Genomic DNA, 17122 nt, shown 5'->3' with positions numbered 1-17122 from the left:
CAGTGGCCAGATTACACACTTCCCTAAGGGATGAACAGAATTTTGAGATTACTGGCACCACCCTTTGGGGCTTTCCCGTAGAGATAGACCATTATCTTCATTGGGGGTGGGCCGTCCTCCTCCACCCGCTGAGACTAAGACCACTGAGACTCCAGAGTATCGACCACAGCTAGTGACATCATCCACATACCCTGTTGCTATTGGGTCAGTGTCACCGAAATGACTGTACTCGTAATCTTATTGGTTGATGATAGTTTCTACCCATGTTGTGCCCGCCCCTCAGGACTTTGCTCTATAAAACTCCCTGTGAGAAGTGGGCTCCTTGACAACACATTCGGGACCCCTCCTGTCTCCCAGGAGCTATTTTTATTCCCCATTCCTGTTCCCCAATACATTTTCCTGCTCTTAACCTACATTGTGCCTTAGAACTCATTCTTCGACTTTGGGGGACACGAACTCGGCGTATCTGACATCTAGTGGGTTGGGGGTTACTTCTGCCCCCCTATATCTGTGTGGCTGAAGAGCAGGCAGGAGAAAGGGAGCCCGTGTCCCCAGAGCAGCCAGGGGCCAGCGGTGCAGCCCACAATTAGGGCTTTGGATTTATTCTCTGTGACGAAAACCACAGCGGAGCTTGAAGCAGGCAAAGGGCATGATTTGGTTTGTGTTTTAAGGGAATAAACAGTGATAAAGCATAATAAATACCTTTGAATGCACAACCCACCTTCGGCAAGAAGTGGAATTACAGACACAGCAAAGGTCTGGGGCTCCTCCTTCCTTCTCTGCTTTTCCTGTTTGCTTTGTTTGAAACAAGGTCTCACTATCTAGCCCAGGCTGGCCTCAAACTTGTGGCAATCCTCCTGCCCCAGCCTCCTGAGTGCTGAGATCACAGGTGTGGGCCACCCCCGGCTTCAGGGATTTATTGATCATTCCTATGTCTCCTCTTTCTCCTGCAAATCCTCAGTGTGTCTCTTTCTCTGAGTTTTCTCTCTGGTTCTTTTCCTGTTGATTCTTTATCTAGGCCAGACAAATTCATTCATTCAGCACATTTTCACTGAGCACCTCTGGAACCAGATGTTCTTAGGTACTTCAGGTTTGGTGTGAAAAAGGAGCAGACAATAATCCCAGCCCTGGGAGGCTGAGGCGGGAGGATTGCTGAGAATTTGAAGCCAGCCTGGGCTACACAGCGATGGCCGCTGCCTGGTCCACCACTGAGTCTGCAGATGGAGTTCCTGAGCTGGCCAGCTCTGGACAGCTGAAGGACACGGCCGCCAGACCCTGCGGTGGCGACTGCGGCTGAAAGAGTCTCTGCCGGTGTAGCCAGGGTAGTGACCACTGGTTCTGGCAGCCGAAGGACACAAACAGCCGACACTGAGATGCTGCTGAGATTCAAACTGGACGGACAGGACGAGTACTTGAGCTCTGGCTGGCTTCAAACTCCAGGGGATCCTCCTGCCTCAGCTTCCCATTGCTGGGGTCACACAGATGTGTACCCCCACACCCAGTCACCTGACCTTGTAGTTTTGGATGAACACACCCGAGTCCCTTCAGCGTGGTCCAGTGACATGGCGACTGCGGTCTTACATGACTTGTTGCTTTCTGGCCTAAAGGGTTATAGAAGAAGAATCCCCTTCCTTTTTCCTACTCTTAGTCCTGGAAACCCTCCCTCCCTTGACCTCCACCTCTCACCCGGGCCCTCTGGAGTAGGGAAAAAGGGGGTGTGCGCGTGCGTGTGTGCAGGGGTATCTGAAGTGGTACAGAGAAACAGAAACATTTTAAAACAAATTTCCAAAATCATTTTATTACATCTAAATGCTAAAGAAATTCAGGCTGATTTTTTTTCTTTTTTTTTAAGTGAACGTTACTTTATAATTTATGCATAATTTATGTACAGTGTGATACATTCATTAAAGAAATAGCATTATTGCGTGCAGGTAAACAAGTGTGTACCATTGTGCAGCCATGCTCACAATCAAGACACGGCTATTTGCACCCGTGTCCTCGGCAGCCAGCCCTCCCTCCTCATTCTTCAACCCATGAACAGGCGATGCCTTTGTGCTTATTTGTCTCCTGTGACCTCTTGCATGTGCTGATTTATAATTTAGACCAAGTGAGTGGTGATTTACTTTCCAGCGCCCGCCATGGAGCTGCACCCGGGCCCACGTGAGTGAGGCGCAGCCCAACGGCTGACATCTCTGTCCCAATCAATTTCCACTGGCGCCGTGGCCTCAGGACCCTTCGTGTCCCCATGAGGGTTCCCTGCTGCAGTCAGAAGTCCAGCTGTTGTGCAGGGCGCCTGCCGCAGGCCTCCTCCACCAGGCCACGGCCCTGCTGCCTGCAGTTAGAGCCGGCGCTTCGCTTCCTCCAGAGAGCCAACCAAGTACTGGATGTTGTTCTCTATCCTGTCCAGGTAAAACTTGTACTCGGAGCCTAGAACACACAGGATAAAAAGAAAGAATTCGTTTGGCAAGGTTGAAATTTGGAAGGTCCGCCAGGTGTGGTGGTGCACGTCTGTGATCCCTGCACTTGGGAGGCTGAGGCAGGAGGATTGCAGTAAGTTTGAGGCCAGCCTGTGCTACATGGTGAGTTCAAGCCCCGCCTGAATAGTGAGACCCTGTCTCAAAAAGAAAAAAAGCAAGGTCCGGAGTTCGTTCTCTGGTACCAAAACAAAAAAGGGAAAATTTGTCCCCCCCAAAAAAACCAGGGGAGGGCCAGGGATTTAGCTCAGTGGTTCCGTCACTTGCCTTGCAAGCACAAGGACCCGAGTTCGATCCCTGGTACCAAAACAAAACAAAACCAAACCAGGGGAACCTAGAGAAACCTATAATCAGGAAACAAGTCCACACATTTACTCTCTCTCTGCAGCCTGTGAGAAACTGGAGCTGTGTAGGAGGCCTCCACCCTTTGGGAAACGAAGTCTCTCACTTAGCAAGACCCTATCTCAAATTTTTTTTTTAATTTTGTTGTATTAATATTCTTTTTTTTGAGTACCAGGGATTGAATTCAGGACCTTGCACTTGCAAGGCAGGCGTGGTGCTACTGAGCTACATCCCTTGCTTTTTTTATTTCTTTGAGACAAGGCCTGGCTATGCAGTTTAGGCTGGCTTGAACTCACTATGGAGCTCAGGCTGACCTCAAACTCAACGGCGCGATCCCCCTGCCTCAGCCTCCTGAATGCAGAGATGACAGGTGTAGGCCACCACACCCAGAAATATTTGCATTCTTGCCACCAGAGCGCTGAGGTGAGCTGAGATCCCAGCTGGAACCTGACCCAAAGGACCAGCGGGGTCAGAGAGGCGGAACAGCTCCTGCCCACCCCGGGCCGGTATTTCACCCACAAGCAGGTGCAGGAAACGACCTGCGGCCTTGAGGACCAAGCGGCAGCAGCACGGATGGGCTCGGCTTGCATGCAGGACACCCCTGGGCCCAGGGCAGCGCGGTCAGCGTGGGCCCGGCCCACCCAAGAACCCGGACACGTCATTCCCGCTCCTCCCACTGTCTCCTGTGCCTGGACCGGCGCCACCCCCGTCCCAGCCCTGTGGCTGCCCGAGCAGGGAGGGACAGGACCTGAGGGCGCGGGCCACTACTCACGGGGGTCGGGGAAGTAGCGGAAGTTGGCCTCCACCACCCTGCCGTGCAGCGGCTGGGCGCTGCGGTACCCGTTGTGCAGCGTCCGGTTGCGGTGCGTCAGCAGCGTGTTCTCGATCTTCCAGACCTGCGGGAGAGTGGCGGCAAGCAAATCACTGCCCAGCGCTCAGTCAGCGCCTGGAGCAGCACTTGGATCCCCAGCCCTGAGAAGGTCCTGTGCGATCTCCAGTCCAGGGGAGGTGGTAGGTGTTCTGTGCCCCCATGCTGAGTGTGATCCAGAACTATGGTGAAAGTTGAAATTGACAGACAAAAGGCCAGGCGTGGTGACCTAAACCTGAAATCCCAGCACTCAAGAGGCTGAGGCAGGAAGATCGTTGTGAGTTTAAGGCCAGCCTGGGCTACCTAGTGAGCTTCTGTTTCAAAAAGCCAATCAAGGGCCGGGGATTTAGCTCAGTGGTTTCTCGACCTGCTGCACAAGCGCAAGGACCCGAGTTCGATCCCCAGTACCAAAAAAAAAAAGCCAATCAATCAATCAATTCAATAAAAGACAGATTGCTATTATTCACCCTCCAAATACTCCCCTTCGCTTTGAACACATGCATCCCATTGTTCTTGCCACTTTCCAAAGCAGTTCTGGAAGTGCTCTTTCATGAGCATCATTTCATGGCTGTCTCATGTCCTGAATCAATCTGAAATGTTTCTGGCAACTGCTGTCAAGTAAAACATGACATGGTGTCCTCATCCACCATGTTCCCTGGATCTGCCACCGTGGGACACTCTGGCTCCTCTCAAAGTTAAAATGACCACGAAAGGTGAATGTTTTGAATCGATTCAGGACATCGAGGTGGCCACAACAGCACAGCACAAGACACTGAGGAAAGAGGACTCCAGAGCTGCTGCAGAAAGTGGCAAGGACCGGGGCCGGGGATGTAGCTCCGTGGTTCCGGTGCCTGCCTCAGAAGCACAAGGTCCCGAGTTTGATCCCCAGTACCAAAAGAAAAAAAAAAGAAAGAGGCAAGGACAATGGGATGAGTGCACTCAAAGGGAGAGGGGCTTTTGAGAGGGATTCATGGCAGTATGCCCTTTACTGTAATCAGTTTGTTTGGTTTTTGTGGGCACTGGGGATCAAACTCAGGACCTTGCACTTGCAAGGTAGGTGGCAGCACCACTAAGCTAAATGCCCGGCCCCTGTCATTCAGGGGGTTTTTTGCGTTTTTTTGGTACTGGGGATCTAACTCTGGTCCTTGTGCTTGTGCAGCAGGCGGCGAAACCACTGAGCTAAATCCCGGCCCTGTAATTCAGTTTTTAAATGAGTATTTTGCTAATAGTAGAAAGGAGAGACAGAAGTAAACAGAAATATCTCAGTGGTAAGCTCACTTTCTGTTTTTCTGAAACTGCCGTGGGCTTTGTGTGCACCCTGGCTGAAGGTCCAGTCAGAGTCGGCCTCAGTTTCCCTCGCTGGGAAGCAGGACCCAGTGCCTCCTGCCATCACCACACCTGGGTCAGGTCAGCTCTCTGGCTCATGGCTCTCTTCACAACTGCTCCCTCACTCAGCTTTTCAAATCTTCTCTTTGTCTTTTGTTTTACAGTTTCACTGGGATGTGTTTAGTGTAAAGTTGTTGTTTTGTTTTGTTGATACAGGGTCCTGCTATGTAGTTCAGGCTGTCCTCAAACTCACTTCGATCCTCCTGCCTCAGACTCCCGAGCACTGGGATTACAGGTGTGCACCCAGATTGACTTCCTACCATGTGAAAAAATGTTCTCGACTGGCATGGGAAGATAACTGGCCTCACTGCACACCAGTGAATAGATTCCGTGGGTTCCGCGCTGCCTGGGTTTACCAGTCTCTGCCACAGCATCGGTGAGGCCACCCACAGTCACCCAGGAGGCTCGGCAGACTGGACGTGGCAGATGCCACCGAGCCCCAGGTGTCAGCCCCAGCGGAACTCGGCAGCCAGGGCAGGGCCGGCAAGGCTGGCAGGAGTTACCTGAGTCCTCGAGAGTTTCACGGAGTTGGCCAGCACGAACCAGCGCACGTTCTGCGTGCAGGGCGGCGTGGTGAGGGAGCCCTCGTAGCTGTAGTAGTGGAGGAGGTCCTCGGGCAGCATGTCCAGGACAGTGAGGCTGCTGAGCACCGTGCTTTGTCCTAATGGGGGGATGGGAGAGTGAGGGTCAGTAGGGACACACACTAAGGCCACTGTTCTCTTCCCTTTCAGAGCAGTTCCCGGAGTCCCTTTCTGTGAGTGTCCACACAGGGCGGGAAGAAAAACGTGCTGAAGGCTGCCGCTGAGGGCCATCCAACCAACTGAAGGGCAGCTCATAAAAAGCTCACCGCGTGTCCTCATCCACCCATTCTCCAGATCTAGCACCGTTCAACCACTGGCTCTTCCCCAAAGTCAGAATAACCATGAAAAATAAACATTTTAAATCAATTCAAACACCCAGGCAGCCGCAACAGTGCAACTGAAGACACAAAAAGGACTTCCAGGTGCTTCAGAAAGTGGCAAGAACAATAAATATGAGTGTGCTGGGAGCAAGGGGGATGTGCGGGGACTCCCGGCCACGTCTGCTATGTAACACGGATTTCTCATCGGTCACACAGCTCCAAGTGCCCACGAGCAGCTCCTCAGGGCTGTGCCCCGGTCAGAGCCAGCAGCGGCACCACTGGGACGGGGGACCTCCGGAGAGGCCCGGGCCTTCAGATCCTCGGCAGCGCCACTCCCTCGCAACCCTGTCCTCACTCTGCTCGCGTGCCCAGTGCTCTCCCTCGCGTCCTACCTGCGTACTTGACGCGGTCCAGGTGGGAGATGAAGTTGCTGTAGTACGTGTTTTCAGCATAGTCCTCAATCTGGAGGAGAAAGGAGGAGCAGTTAACCGCAGCGGGGAAGATGCAGCTGTGTGCTTTCCTAGCAACTGGGCGCTGCTCCCCAATGGATGGGAGTTAGGAGGCGGGGCCTGGTCGAAGAGGCGGGGCTTGACTAGAAGAGGTGGGGCCTACTCAGGTCATGGGGTGTGGTCTGGGCGGAGTTATCCCTACTGGCTCCTCCCCTCACTGCTTCCTGAGGCCCATGAGGTGAGCAGCTCTGCTCCGCTAGGCCCTTCCTGCCTTGAAGCCAGCAACTATGGACTGAATCCTCTAAAATCCATGAGCCAAGATAAACCTCCTCCTGTAAGGTTGTGGTGGGTGTCTGGTATTTTGTCCCAGCCCTGAGAAAGTGACCAAGCCGTGCTGAAAACTGCCCAGGGCACTGGTTTAGGGAGGTCTCATCCACAGTCGGATGCCTTGTGACTGGGGGCTGGGGCTCAGAGGCCCACTGGCCAGGGCTCTCTTCTTGTTGGCCTGTCAGCATCGGGGAAGAAAGGCTGGTGAGAACAGGTCTAATCCCAAGGGCTCTTCCCACCAGTGGTGTCCACAGGACTCTCTTCCTGCTGCAGCCGTCCTGGGCACCCTGACCGCACTGCCTGATAAACCTGCCCGGTGACCAAGCTTGGAGAGTCAGGAACACCCCAGGTGAGAACCCCACGAGTTCTTACTTAAATTATAACCATTTTCTTTTTTTTGTTAATTATAACCATTTTCATGAGCAAATGCCTTCATTTGTGGTTTGCCTTAGCCCATTTCCAGAGCATTGAAATGGTTGGGATTTTTGCTCTTGTTTTGTTTTTGGTTTTTGTGGTGTTGTGGAAATGGTTGTCTGGGGTTTGTGTTTTTTTTGTACCGGGGATTGAACTCTGGACCTTGCGCTTGCAAGGCAAGTGGCAGCACCACTAAGCTTAATCCCAGGCCTGATTGTTTGGGGTTTTTTATTGGGTTTTTTTTTAAATATAATTTTACCCAGTTTAATACTTATTTTTTGGCAATTCAATTCCCAACCACTTCAAGCCACCCTCAGGATGCCTCAGAAAAAGAGCTGTTTTCTTTGTCTGGCTGGGTAGAGGTTTGCCCTGCCCTTTCGACCTGTCTGTGTTGGTCACCTCTCTGGTTCCTGCCTCTTACAGCATCTGTCCCCAAGGCTGACAGCCTGGAAGAGGGGAGCAGGGGCTAGAGGGAGGTTCGGTGTCCAGGTCTCCCACTGAGTTGGCTTCCACGGACCGGGCCCCGGGAAGGACGGGGAGAGAAGCCCGGCAGACCCTCGTCTCCACTGACCCTCCCAGCCATCAGTCTACACCGCAGGCAGAGCCCGCCTACCTCCACAAAGGCGGCCAGCACCGCCAGGCCACCTGGGGCGTCTTTGGCCACATCGTAGCTCTCATATTTGGCATTGTAGTGAACCACGTGAATCTGTGGGAGCAAGATAGGTAGCTCGTCAGGGCAGCTCGGACCTCACGGTTCCCAAGGACGGAAGGAAAGACCATAACCCCAGGCCGCAGGCTGCCCCCCCCACTGCGACCTCTGCCTCCCTCACCAACACCGGAAACGGCCCCGAGGGCACTGACAAATCCCAGGGCATCAGGGGTCCCTTGAGGGGACAGAGTGGGCAGTGAGGATCGCCATGAGCTCGAGCCCAGCCTGGGCTATAGAGCGAGGCCCTGCCTCAGGCAGAGCGGAGGGAGTGGGCTGTGGGGTCTGCAGGCAAAGGACCCTGTGGGTCCCCACACACCTCCATGGCCCGGCGGATCCCGTCGACGGTGTGCTCGGAGCCGCTGACCTCGGAGGACGCGCCGCCCCAGTGGTAGTGCATCTGCACGGCGAGGTACTCCGTGCCGTCGGAGGCTGTCATGCGCATGCTGGAGGGCAGGCTAATCTGCACTGCAGGGGACAGCGGGCTCTCAGACCGGCAGGCCGCTCTCCGTCACCTCCGCATCCACACCCAGGGCGGGCCAGGACTGCAGGGGCCCGGAGCAGCTCCAGCAGGGCGACCCTGGCTCGCGAGGGTGAGGTCAGGTCCATGTTACAGCCCTGACCTGTGTGCCCTGGACTCCACCCCCTGCCGCCCGCCCTGCTCGGGTGCAAGGGCGCCCCCTGCCGGCTCTGCGTGTCCGCGGTGTGGACAGGAGGCTGACGGGGCGAGGGGACCCAGCATCAAGATGCCCACTGCCAAGCTCACATCCCCGGACTTGGCTAGCTCCTCTTCAGAAAACAAGGGCCTTGCCAGAGCCAGGCATGGTCATGAACCCCAGTAATCCCAGCACTTGGGAGGCTGAGGCAGGAGGACTGACACAAGTTCGAGGCCAGCCTGGGCTACACCGTGAGACCCTGTCTCAAAAAACAGGCCCAGGGATTTAGCTCAGTGGTGCTGCCGCCTGCCTCACAAGTGCAAGGTCCCAAGTTTGATCCCTGGTACAAAAAAAAACCACGGCTGAAAAAACCAAAAGGACAGGTAGCTCTAGACAACAATAAGCGAGACCCTGATAATCACGTCCCCTGAAACAGTTCCCAGAGGAGGGGGCGGAATGTCTCAGCCCTGTAGCCCCACTGCTGGGCAGCAGGTAAGGCTGAGCTTGTGGCTATGGTTTCGAAAGGGGAAAGCCAAAATCTCTGTCCCAAAATTCAACTTGCTCAACCTTCCAGATTCTGGAAATGGATTCGGCTTCCCAAAGAGGTTGCTCTCCTTCACGGGGAGTAAACTTAACCAATTTCTCATCAAATAGGGGTCCACATCATATCATCTAACCATTTGCTGTGCTCAAGAAACAGTCAGAGGAGAGGAAGGAGAATAAAATAATTAAGATGTGTTGTGTACCTGTGCCTACACCCCACTGTGAATCCAGTCATTATGTACTGCAAACATGGACCAAGAAGGACATATATATATATATATATATATATATATATATATATATATATATATATTTATATGTATATGTATTTGAGACAGGGTCTCACCGTGTTGTTCAGGCTGGTCTTCAACTCACTGTGTAGCACAATCTGGCCTCAAACTCCTGAGATCATCCTGGTTCAGCCTTCCAAGTGCTGGGATGACAGGCATGCATCACCACACCCAGGTATAAATACGTTTTTTAAAAAGACGTGATCAGGGCCAGGGATTTAGCTATGTGGTTCCACTGCCTGCCTCGCAAGTGCAAGCACCTGATTTTGACCCAGATTCAGGGAGACTCAATGGCCATGGGGAACAACTGTGACAGGAAACCCTGGTTTAGACAGAAAAAGGGCGGGGTAGGAAAGCAATACAAAGCCAGCAAGGTCTCTAATCTCACTGCATCCACATTAATTCCCAGTGATAACTGTTGTGGTTAGAAGACGAGAGTTAGAAGTGGGAGAGGGTGTGTGGGAACGCTCTGTATCGCTTTCGCAGTTTTCCTAGCCTAAAACTGTTTCAAACTAAAAGTTAAAAAGTAGAAGTTGGGCCGGGGATTTATCTCAGTGGTTTCACCGCCTGCTGCGCAAGCGCAAGAAACTGAGTTCGATCCCCGGTACAAAAAAAAAAAAAAAAAGCAAAAGTCAAAACCAGGCTCCGTCCTCCAAAGATCAAAACCTGTTCAAAAGGGCCAGGGCAGTCGTGGCGAACCTATGGCCACTCCTTCACAGCACACGAGCCACGCTGCCCCAGCAACTTATGCTTGTGAGCAGCTGTGTTCTGCTTTGGATTCTCTCAAATCTGATACAGGAAATAAACAGATGGCCTGAGGACTGCAGGTGTTGCTCTCAAACTCACACAGGAGGAGCCCAGGTTTGACAAATTATCAGCGTGCAGACAACAGCAAAGATCACAGCTGTGCAAAAGCACAGCAAATGCAAATTTTGCCTCTCAATAAAAACTATCATTAAAAGGTCTGTTTTGTTTTTCTTTTAAGACAAAAGATGTTAACGTAAAGTTGTTTTTCTCTAAACTAAAACCTCAGTCTTCCGGTTTAATTGCAGGGTTGGCACTTTGCGATAAGTAAGTGGGTTCTGGGTTGCAGTTTGAGTGCTCGTCTCTAAAGGGTTCCCCATCACTGGGCTGGGGGCAGGCACGAGGGCCCTTGCTGCCGTCCCAAAAATCAACTCCAAATGGTCCACAGACCTAAACACAAAATGCAAAAGTATTGACAATCCTGGTTGTGTGTGTGTGCGCGCGCGCGTGGCATATATCTATATGTGTGTATATGTGTGTATATGTGTGTGTGTGGTGCTGGTGTGGAATCCTCAGCTTCACACGTGTCACGCAAGTGCTCTACCCCTGAGCTACCTCAGCCCTGCAGGGACATTTTAAATATACCACCAAAGGTACAATTTATGAAGGAAATTATAGAGAAGCTGGATTTCATTAAAACTAATGAACAGGCCGCTATCCTGAATGTCCAAAGAACACCTAAAATTCAACAATAGGAAAACGAACAACTTGCTTTGAAAAAGGACAGAAGATGGGACAGACCCCTCTGGCAAGCAGATACACAGACGGCAAAGGAGCGCACAAATCAGGAATCAGAGGCAGGTACAAATGCCCGGCGCCGCCACCCACTGCCAGCCCGTCCAAGCCCAGAGCACCATTGGTGCCAGGTGCCGGCACGGGTACGAGTGCAGGGGAAACTGAAGAACCCAGTCACCACTTTGGAAGGCAGTTTCTGCCGAATTAAACACACCCTTTCCACGCGACCCAGCGTGTCCCGCCTGGACACACTCTCAGGAGCTGAAAGGTATGCCCACACGGGGCACCTGCACCCCAGGACCTGAGAACGGCCGAGATGACTTTCAACAAGTGGATGGGTAAGTAAAAACTGGGATCCCTCCAAACAATGCTGAAAAGAAACGGGCTGTTCAAACAGGAAAACCAGGAGGAAACTGAAGCAGCGTTAGGCAGTGGAAGAGCCCACTGTCCAGCCTCATCAACATTTCATTAGAGTTTAACTTGTATATTAGGGTGTTTTGTTTTGTTTTGCTTTTGGTACCGGGGACGGAACTCAGGACCTTGAGCTTTTGAGGCAGATGCGGTGCCACTGAGCTAAATCCCCGGCCCTCTTGTATATTAGTTTTTGTTTCCTTTAGTAGAATTCCCAAATGTGCTTGGAACTTATTGAAAACTTACAGCTGCCAAATGATTTCAAAAGATGATTATAAAAACCATTCAATGGGGGCCGGGATTTGGCTCAGTGGTTCCGTCACCTGCCTCAAAAGCGCAAGGTCCCAGGTTCAATCCCCGGTACCACAAAAAAAAAAAAAAAAACAACCATTCAAGGGCCAGGGATTTAGCTCAGTGGCACCATGCCTCCCTCACAAGTGCAAGGTCCTGAGTTTGATCCCCCGTACCAAAAAACCAAACAAACAAAATATATAGGGGCTGTGGGGGGCAGTGGGGGATTTCTATGGTCCCAGCTACTTGGGAGGCTGAGGCAGGAAGATCACTTGAGCCCAGGAGTTGGAAGCCAGCCTGGGCAGCATAGCTTAGACCCTGTTAGAGAGAGAGAGGCTCCGAGGTAGCATGCATGCTTAGCAGGGACAAGGCCAGGGGGTCTCATTGATGGTTTGTAGAAGTCCGTGATCTCAGGCGTAGACCTGCAGCCTTTTGCCCCTGTGACTTTACTCTGTTTACTCTCGTCACTGGCCCCACAGTGAGCAATCACTTTTCTCAGTTGTGCAACACGCACCTGTGTGTGGGCACACACGGGGCCCAGGACCCGGCAGGCGTGACGGCACCAGGTGTCCCGGAAGGACGAGCCTGAGGCACCCGGGAACCGGAGTCCGTGAGGCTGGGGGCCGTGTGACCTCCTGTGAATGCCCACCGGGCCTCCCTGCCCCAGGCTGCCCACCTGGGAAGCGCCTCAGATGGGGGTGTGGGAGGCTCAGGGGAGCCCACTGGAAAACCAGGGTTTCTTTGCAAAAGTCAAGCACAAATTTTATGGTTTCAGACTCAACAGAGAAAGAGGGGCACAGGCGCAGGGGGTCCTGGCTGTCACCTGTCACCCGCGCGTCCTGCCGCTGGGGTCCAGGAGGGGAACTCGGGGAGCAGCCGGCAGGACTCAGTCTGAAGCCCTGGGCCGCGTCCCCCTCGCTGCTCGGGTCTCTGTACCCCCAGGTGCGTTACCGCCAGGCGCCCCCTTACCCGTGTGGCCGTTGTTGGTCATGGGGAACTGGCCAGCCTGGTTGTCCCCGTAGCCCTCAAGGTCCAGCGCCGTCAGGGCCGGGTTGAAGCGCACCTTCCGCCTCTGCAGGTCGATGGGCGACTGCCGCCTGCCCGCGCACTCAGGGAACTCCCGCGGCCAGTGCTCCTTGTCCAGCTCCCCGCCTGAGAGGGGACAGCAGACGCAGGTCAGGGGCCGGCCGGGCCGTGGCCCACACAGCAGGGCCCCAGCAGGACCAGGGGACCTGAGCCAGCTCCGCGGGCCTGGTTTAGGGGGCCCTGGTGCTAACCTGTAAACTTCCCGTCCCAACAACCCCAGCTGGTACCAGGGCTCGGTGCTTGGGAACAGCGGCTGGGTGCTGCTGGGTGGGGCGGGCTTTTCCTCGGGGGCCCCAGGCTCTGCACTCCTTCTAAGCCCCTGCCCCATCCCGTGCTTCGGGCTGCAACCCCGGGATGGTAAAACCACAGGGGCAACAGGGAGAGATCAGGAAAGACTTTTTTTTTTTTTAATGAAAAGCTGGGCACAGTTGTGCACCTGTAGTCCCAGCTACTCAAGGGTCACGGTGTTTTAGGAGCAGTGTTCCTAAGTCGGCCTTTCAGATTCTCGAATGCATTCAATAGAAAAATTAGTTCTCCAGTTCCCTGCCCTTCTCCTCCTTCTTAATAACCCAGCCCAGTCTTAAACTTTCCTTCCTCTTCCAGGGTCAATGCCTTTCCCCAGGCCCTGTCCCTCTGGGCTGCCTCCCCAGTCCTCCTGGATGGCCCTGCAGAGCCAGCTGGGTTCTCGGGGTGCCCAGGACCCCCTGACGCCCCACCTTGCAGCTGGGCCAAGCCCAGGAGGATGGGGCCTTCATCCTCGGGACCCTCCTCTTCCTGCAGCCTGAAGCTTCGGCAGGGCACTGGCCAGGGGAAGCCAACAGCTGGGACACCCCTGGCAGCAGGTGGTAACTCCTGTCCATGGGACAGTGTGGCTTAGCGGAGCGACACTGTGACATCAGACCCAGGATGTCCCCAACTCTACTGCCCTTGGCTTGGCAGGGCTGCCACACCCATCCGGGGCCATATCCTGTGTGCTGGAGTCAGGGGCCTGCAGGGTGGCTCGGTCCCCTGTTGCTGCTCCCCCAGGGACCCCATTCCATGGCCCAGTACGGAACCAAGAGGGAGGAGATGTCCTTGTACCACGTGCAGTGACATCTAGTGTCCTGTCTTCAGCTCACCTATGAGCAGAACCCATGCCAAATGCCAGGACTTTAACTGTCACATTTTAGGACTCTGCTCGGCAGCCTGCAGCCACCTGAAGGCAAATGGGTTTCTGTCAAATCCAGAAGCTCTGGGCAAAGCAGGGCATGGTGGTGTACACCTGTGATCCCAGCACTCGGAAGGCTGAGGCAGGAAGATTGCCGGGAGCTGGAGGCCAGCCTGGGCTACACAGTGAGACTTTGTCTCCCAAAACAAAAAAGAGAAAATAAAATCGGCTCTGGGTAAACTGTGCCTGGGGAAATTTCCAGGAATCTCACAGCCCCACAGCACCTGTGGGAAGAGACAGGTCCCCACTAAGAGCTGCGTCTCCTGCTTACACAGACCAAAAAGGCAAATGGATTTTGGCTCAGAAACTGCCAACACATGGGGCAAAAAAGTTTGAAGCACTGAGCAGGCATGAACCTAGGGCTTGGGAAGGGGGAGCAATTTCCTTTTCCTGCATGGAAGTTTGAGTTCAGTTTGTTCTCCATTCATTTGGAGACATCAAAAAGGCAGCATCTGCCCAGACACAGGGCACACTCCTGTAATCCCAGCACTCTGGGGAGGCTGAGGCAGGAGGATTATAAATTTGACCCTAGGCTGGGCACTATAGGTCTTAGTAAGACCCTGTCTCAAAAAACTAAATAAATAAAAGGGCTAGGGGTGTAGCCTGGGGTTCCATCCCCATGCCTGCTTTTTTTTTTTTTTTGGTTTCTTGAGACAGTGTCTCGCTATGTAGCCCAAGCTGGCCTCCAACTCCAACGCCAATCCTCCTGTCTCAGCCTACTGAGTGCTGTGCCAATTAAAAAAATTTTTTTAAAGAAGAAAAGATAGCATCTGAACCCACAGCAAGTCAACCCCAGCTGGGCTGGGGATGTAGCTCGGTGGCACTGTGCCTGCCTGCCAATCACAAGGGCCTGAGTTCGATCCCAGGTACCAAAAAAATAACCTACCTGAGGTGCCACACCGACGTGGGGGACCCAGAAGCCCCAAGCCCCACCCTTACCTGAGTAGGTCCACTCAGAAGAGTGGGACCAGCGCGGGGCCTGGGCCCACAGGAGGAGCAGGGTCACTAGAGTCGCCAGGGTCCCCATGGCACTGAGGTCTGCAGCAGCGCAGGTGCTGGGGCAGCTCTGCTTTTAAAAGCTCAGCAAGTGTAAATAACAATTTACACCCCGTCCAGCTGGCTGATCTGCCCTGCCCTACACCCACTGAACAACAACACCTCCCCACAATGGCCCTTCTCAGTGGGTTCCGAGTGCCAGGCGTGTCTGTCCAATTAGCCGTGTCTGTGCCGGGCTGCCCGACCGCACCTGAGCCCGAGCTGCACAGAGCGGCCATTGTGGACCGGGCCGGAGGAGGGGCCGGCAGGAAGTGGGGCTTCCTCTGCCCTTTCTGCCGGCTGCGTGGGGCGTCCTAGGCTGTGCCCCCCTCCCCGGATCCCCACTGGCATTTCCGGCCTGTCTCGCGGGGACCAGGGCAGCCTGTGCTGCCAGCAGCGACTGCAAGGGAGATGGCCCGGCACAGGGTCTGTGCAGGACTGGGGGTCCCAGGCCCAGGCAGACACTGCTGATCTGGGGGCCCCTGCGGAGACGCCCGAGCACGTGGCCAGAGGCCGGGCGGGCGGGGGCTCCCCGGATTCGGCCTGATCGCTCTGACTCTGACGCCTGGGCACATCGGGGCCAACCACGCCGCCGACGTGACTGCTCGGGCAGTACGGGGAAGCCGGCGTTCAGAGCGCTGGCAGCAGCGTCCGTGCCCTTCAGGCAGGGCAAAGGGCAGGCAGGGCTCCCGCGCGCACGCGCCACGCCGTCAGGTGCCAAGGACCGGCCTTGCTGGCACACAGAGCCCAGGCGGAAGGGCATGCGAGGTGTTTCAGGGGCTCCCTGTCACCATCCCGAAGGGACATACCCAAAAGCCCAGTGTGGTGTGCACACCTGTAATCCTAGCACTCAGGAAGCTGAGGCAGGAGGATCGCTGCAAATTCCAGGCCAGCCTGGGGGGCGGGCGGAGGGATAATTTAGATCTACAAAGCTCATAAGCTAAAAGAATCTCAAAGGAATCCAGGTCAAGAGCAAGGATTCTGAAGCAGAACAACAGGGTTCCGCCCAGCTGTGCCTGGCTGTGTGACCTGGGGCAAGTCATCCAGCCGCTCTGTGCCTCAGCCTCCCCAACGTCAGGAGTTCACGCTGCTACCTCTGTCTTGAGGCTTCAGCAGTAGATTTGTGTGCAGTGTTGAGGCCCCTTCCTGTGTGGACAAGGAAGCCACTTAGCTTCGTCACCCTCTGCTCAGTGAGGGGACAGAGGCACAGACAGTCATGGAGCTCTGGAACCTTCCGCATTGGCAGAAACCCGAGCCCCACACTCCCGTCTTTGGGGAGTAGGTCTGAGCGGCCCCTGCAGAAGGGACGCAGTGTAGACAGCACAGTACGAGTCCTGCCAGGCTGAGGACAGTCAGACAAGCCCCGGGCAGCAAAGGGGACACTTGATGTTTTCCCAGGGGCTCTGAGACAGGGACAGGCAGGACAAGTGCCCCTCAGGCCCAGCGCTCCCAGCTCCCATCTGCTGTGGGCTTCTGCTGCTGGGGCTGGCATTTGGGGTTCCCAGGAGAGCCTGCAACCCTCCAGCCTAAACACACGCAGACCCCCAGCTGCCTGGCCATTCGGCTGAGGCTGTGCCCAGGATGCCCAAAACCCTGTCAGCCAGCACCGAGGGGGGTGATTAAGTTAGTGAAGGAAGTCAGGCAAGATGGCGCACAGGAGGCTGAAGCAGGAGGATCACGAGTTTGAGGCCAGCCTGGGCTACATAGTGAGTTCAAGGCAGGCCTGGACTACATAGCCAGACCCTGTCTCAAAAACCTAAATAAATAAATAAATAAATAAGCGAGCAACTGAGCTGGGATGGCAGACTGACACCTGGGAATGAGGACAGCTCACTGAAGCCAAGGCTCCCGGCCCCCAGGGTGGCTTCCTTCCGGTGACACAATCCACCCCAATCAAGCAACGTCGAGCTTGTTGCCTAATATCTGGCTCATTGTCTTCTCTGACCTTCAGATTTTCCATTGGCTTCTTCCTTCTCGAATGTGAAGGGCTCTTGTGCCTCGGGTGCGTGTGTGCACACGTGCGCCCCATCCCACACTGAGCCTCCCTCACCTTCGGCTCCCACAGCCCACACCCAGGCCGAGTCCTGGCACCCGTGGGCTCGATCGCTGCCCCAGCAGCCAACCAGGTGGCTCTGTCGCCCTGAGGGTCGGGGCCAGGGCGGGAAAGGGCTCTCCTTCTACCAGGGAGGGGCCCCCC

The 17122-nt window shown here is 54.7% G+C and overlaps 1 protein-coding gene across 1 annotated transcript; it reads right to left on the bottom strand.

The window, feature by feature from the left end:
- Window positions 1-1778: 1778 nt before the first annotated feature.
- On the bottom strand, window positions 1779-14983 carry Ca6 (carbonic anhydrase 6). The gene is made up of 8 exons (XM_087214604.1): window positions 14830-14983; window positions 12567-12749; window positions 8187-8335; window positions 7775-7867; window positions 6364-6433; window positions 5574-5731; window positions 3589-3712; window positions 1779-2427 (listed from the first exon to the last, which is right to left on the bottom strand). Exons 1-8 carry the CDS (start codon window positions 14915-14917, stop codon window positions 2339-2341), a joined length of 954 nt encoding a protein of 317 aa, XP_087070730.1. The 5' UTR covers window positions 14918-14983; the 3' UTR covers window positions 1779-2338.
- Window positions 14984-17122: the final 2139 nt, after the last annotated feature.

This window comes from Heterocephalus glaber, unplaced genomic scaffold (genome assembly GCF_053883595.1).
Source record: "Heterocephalus glaber isolate CG9 unplaced genomic scaffold, H.glaber_assembly_v1.0 deba00001447, whole genome shotgun sequence".
In the NCBI taxonomy this organism is placed as follows: domain Eukaryota; kingdom Metazoa; phylum Chordata; class Mammalia; order Rodentia; family Bathyergidae; genus Heterocephalus; species Heterocephalus glaber.
Note: the sequence above shows the minus strand (reverse complement) of the source record. Positions and strands in the feature narration are given on the sequence as shown.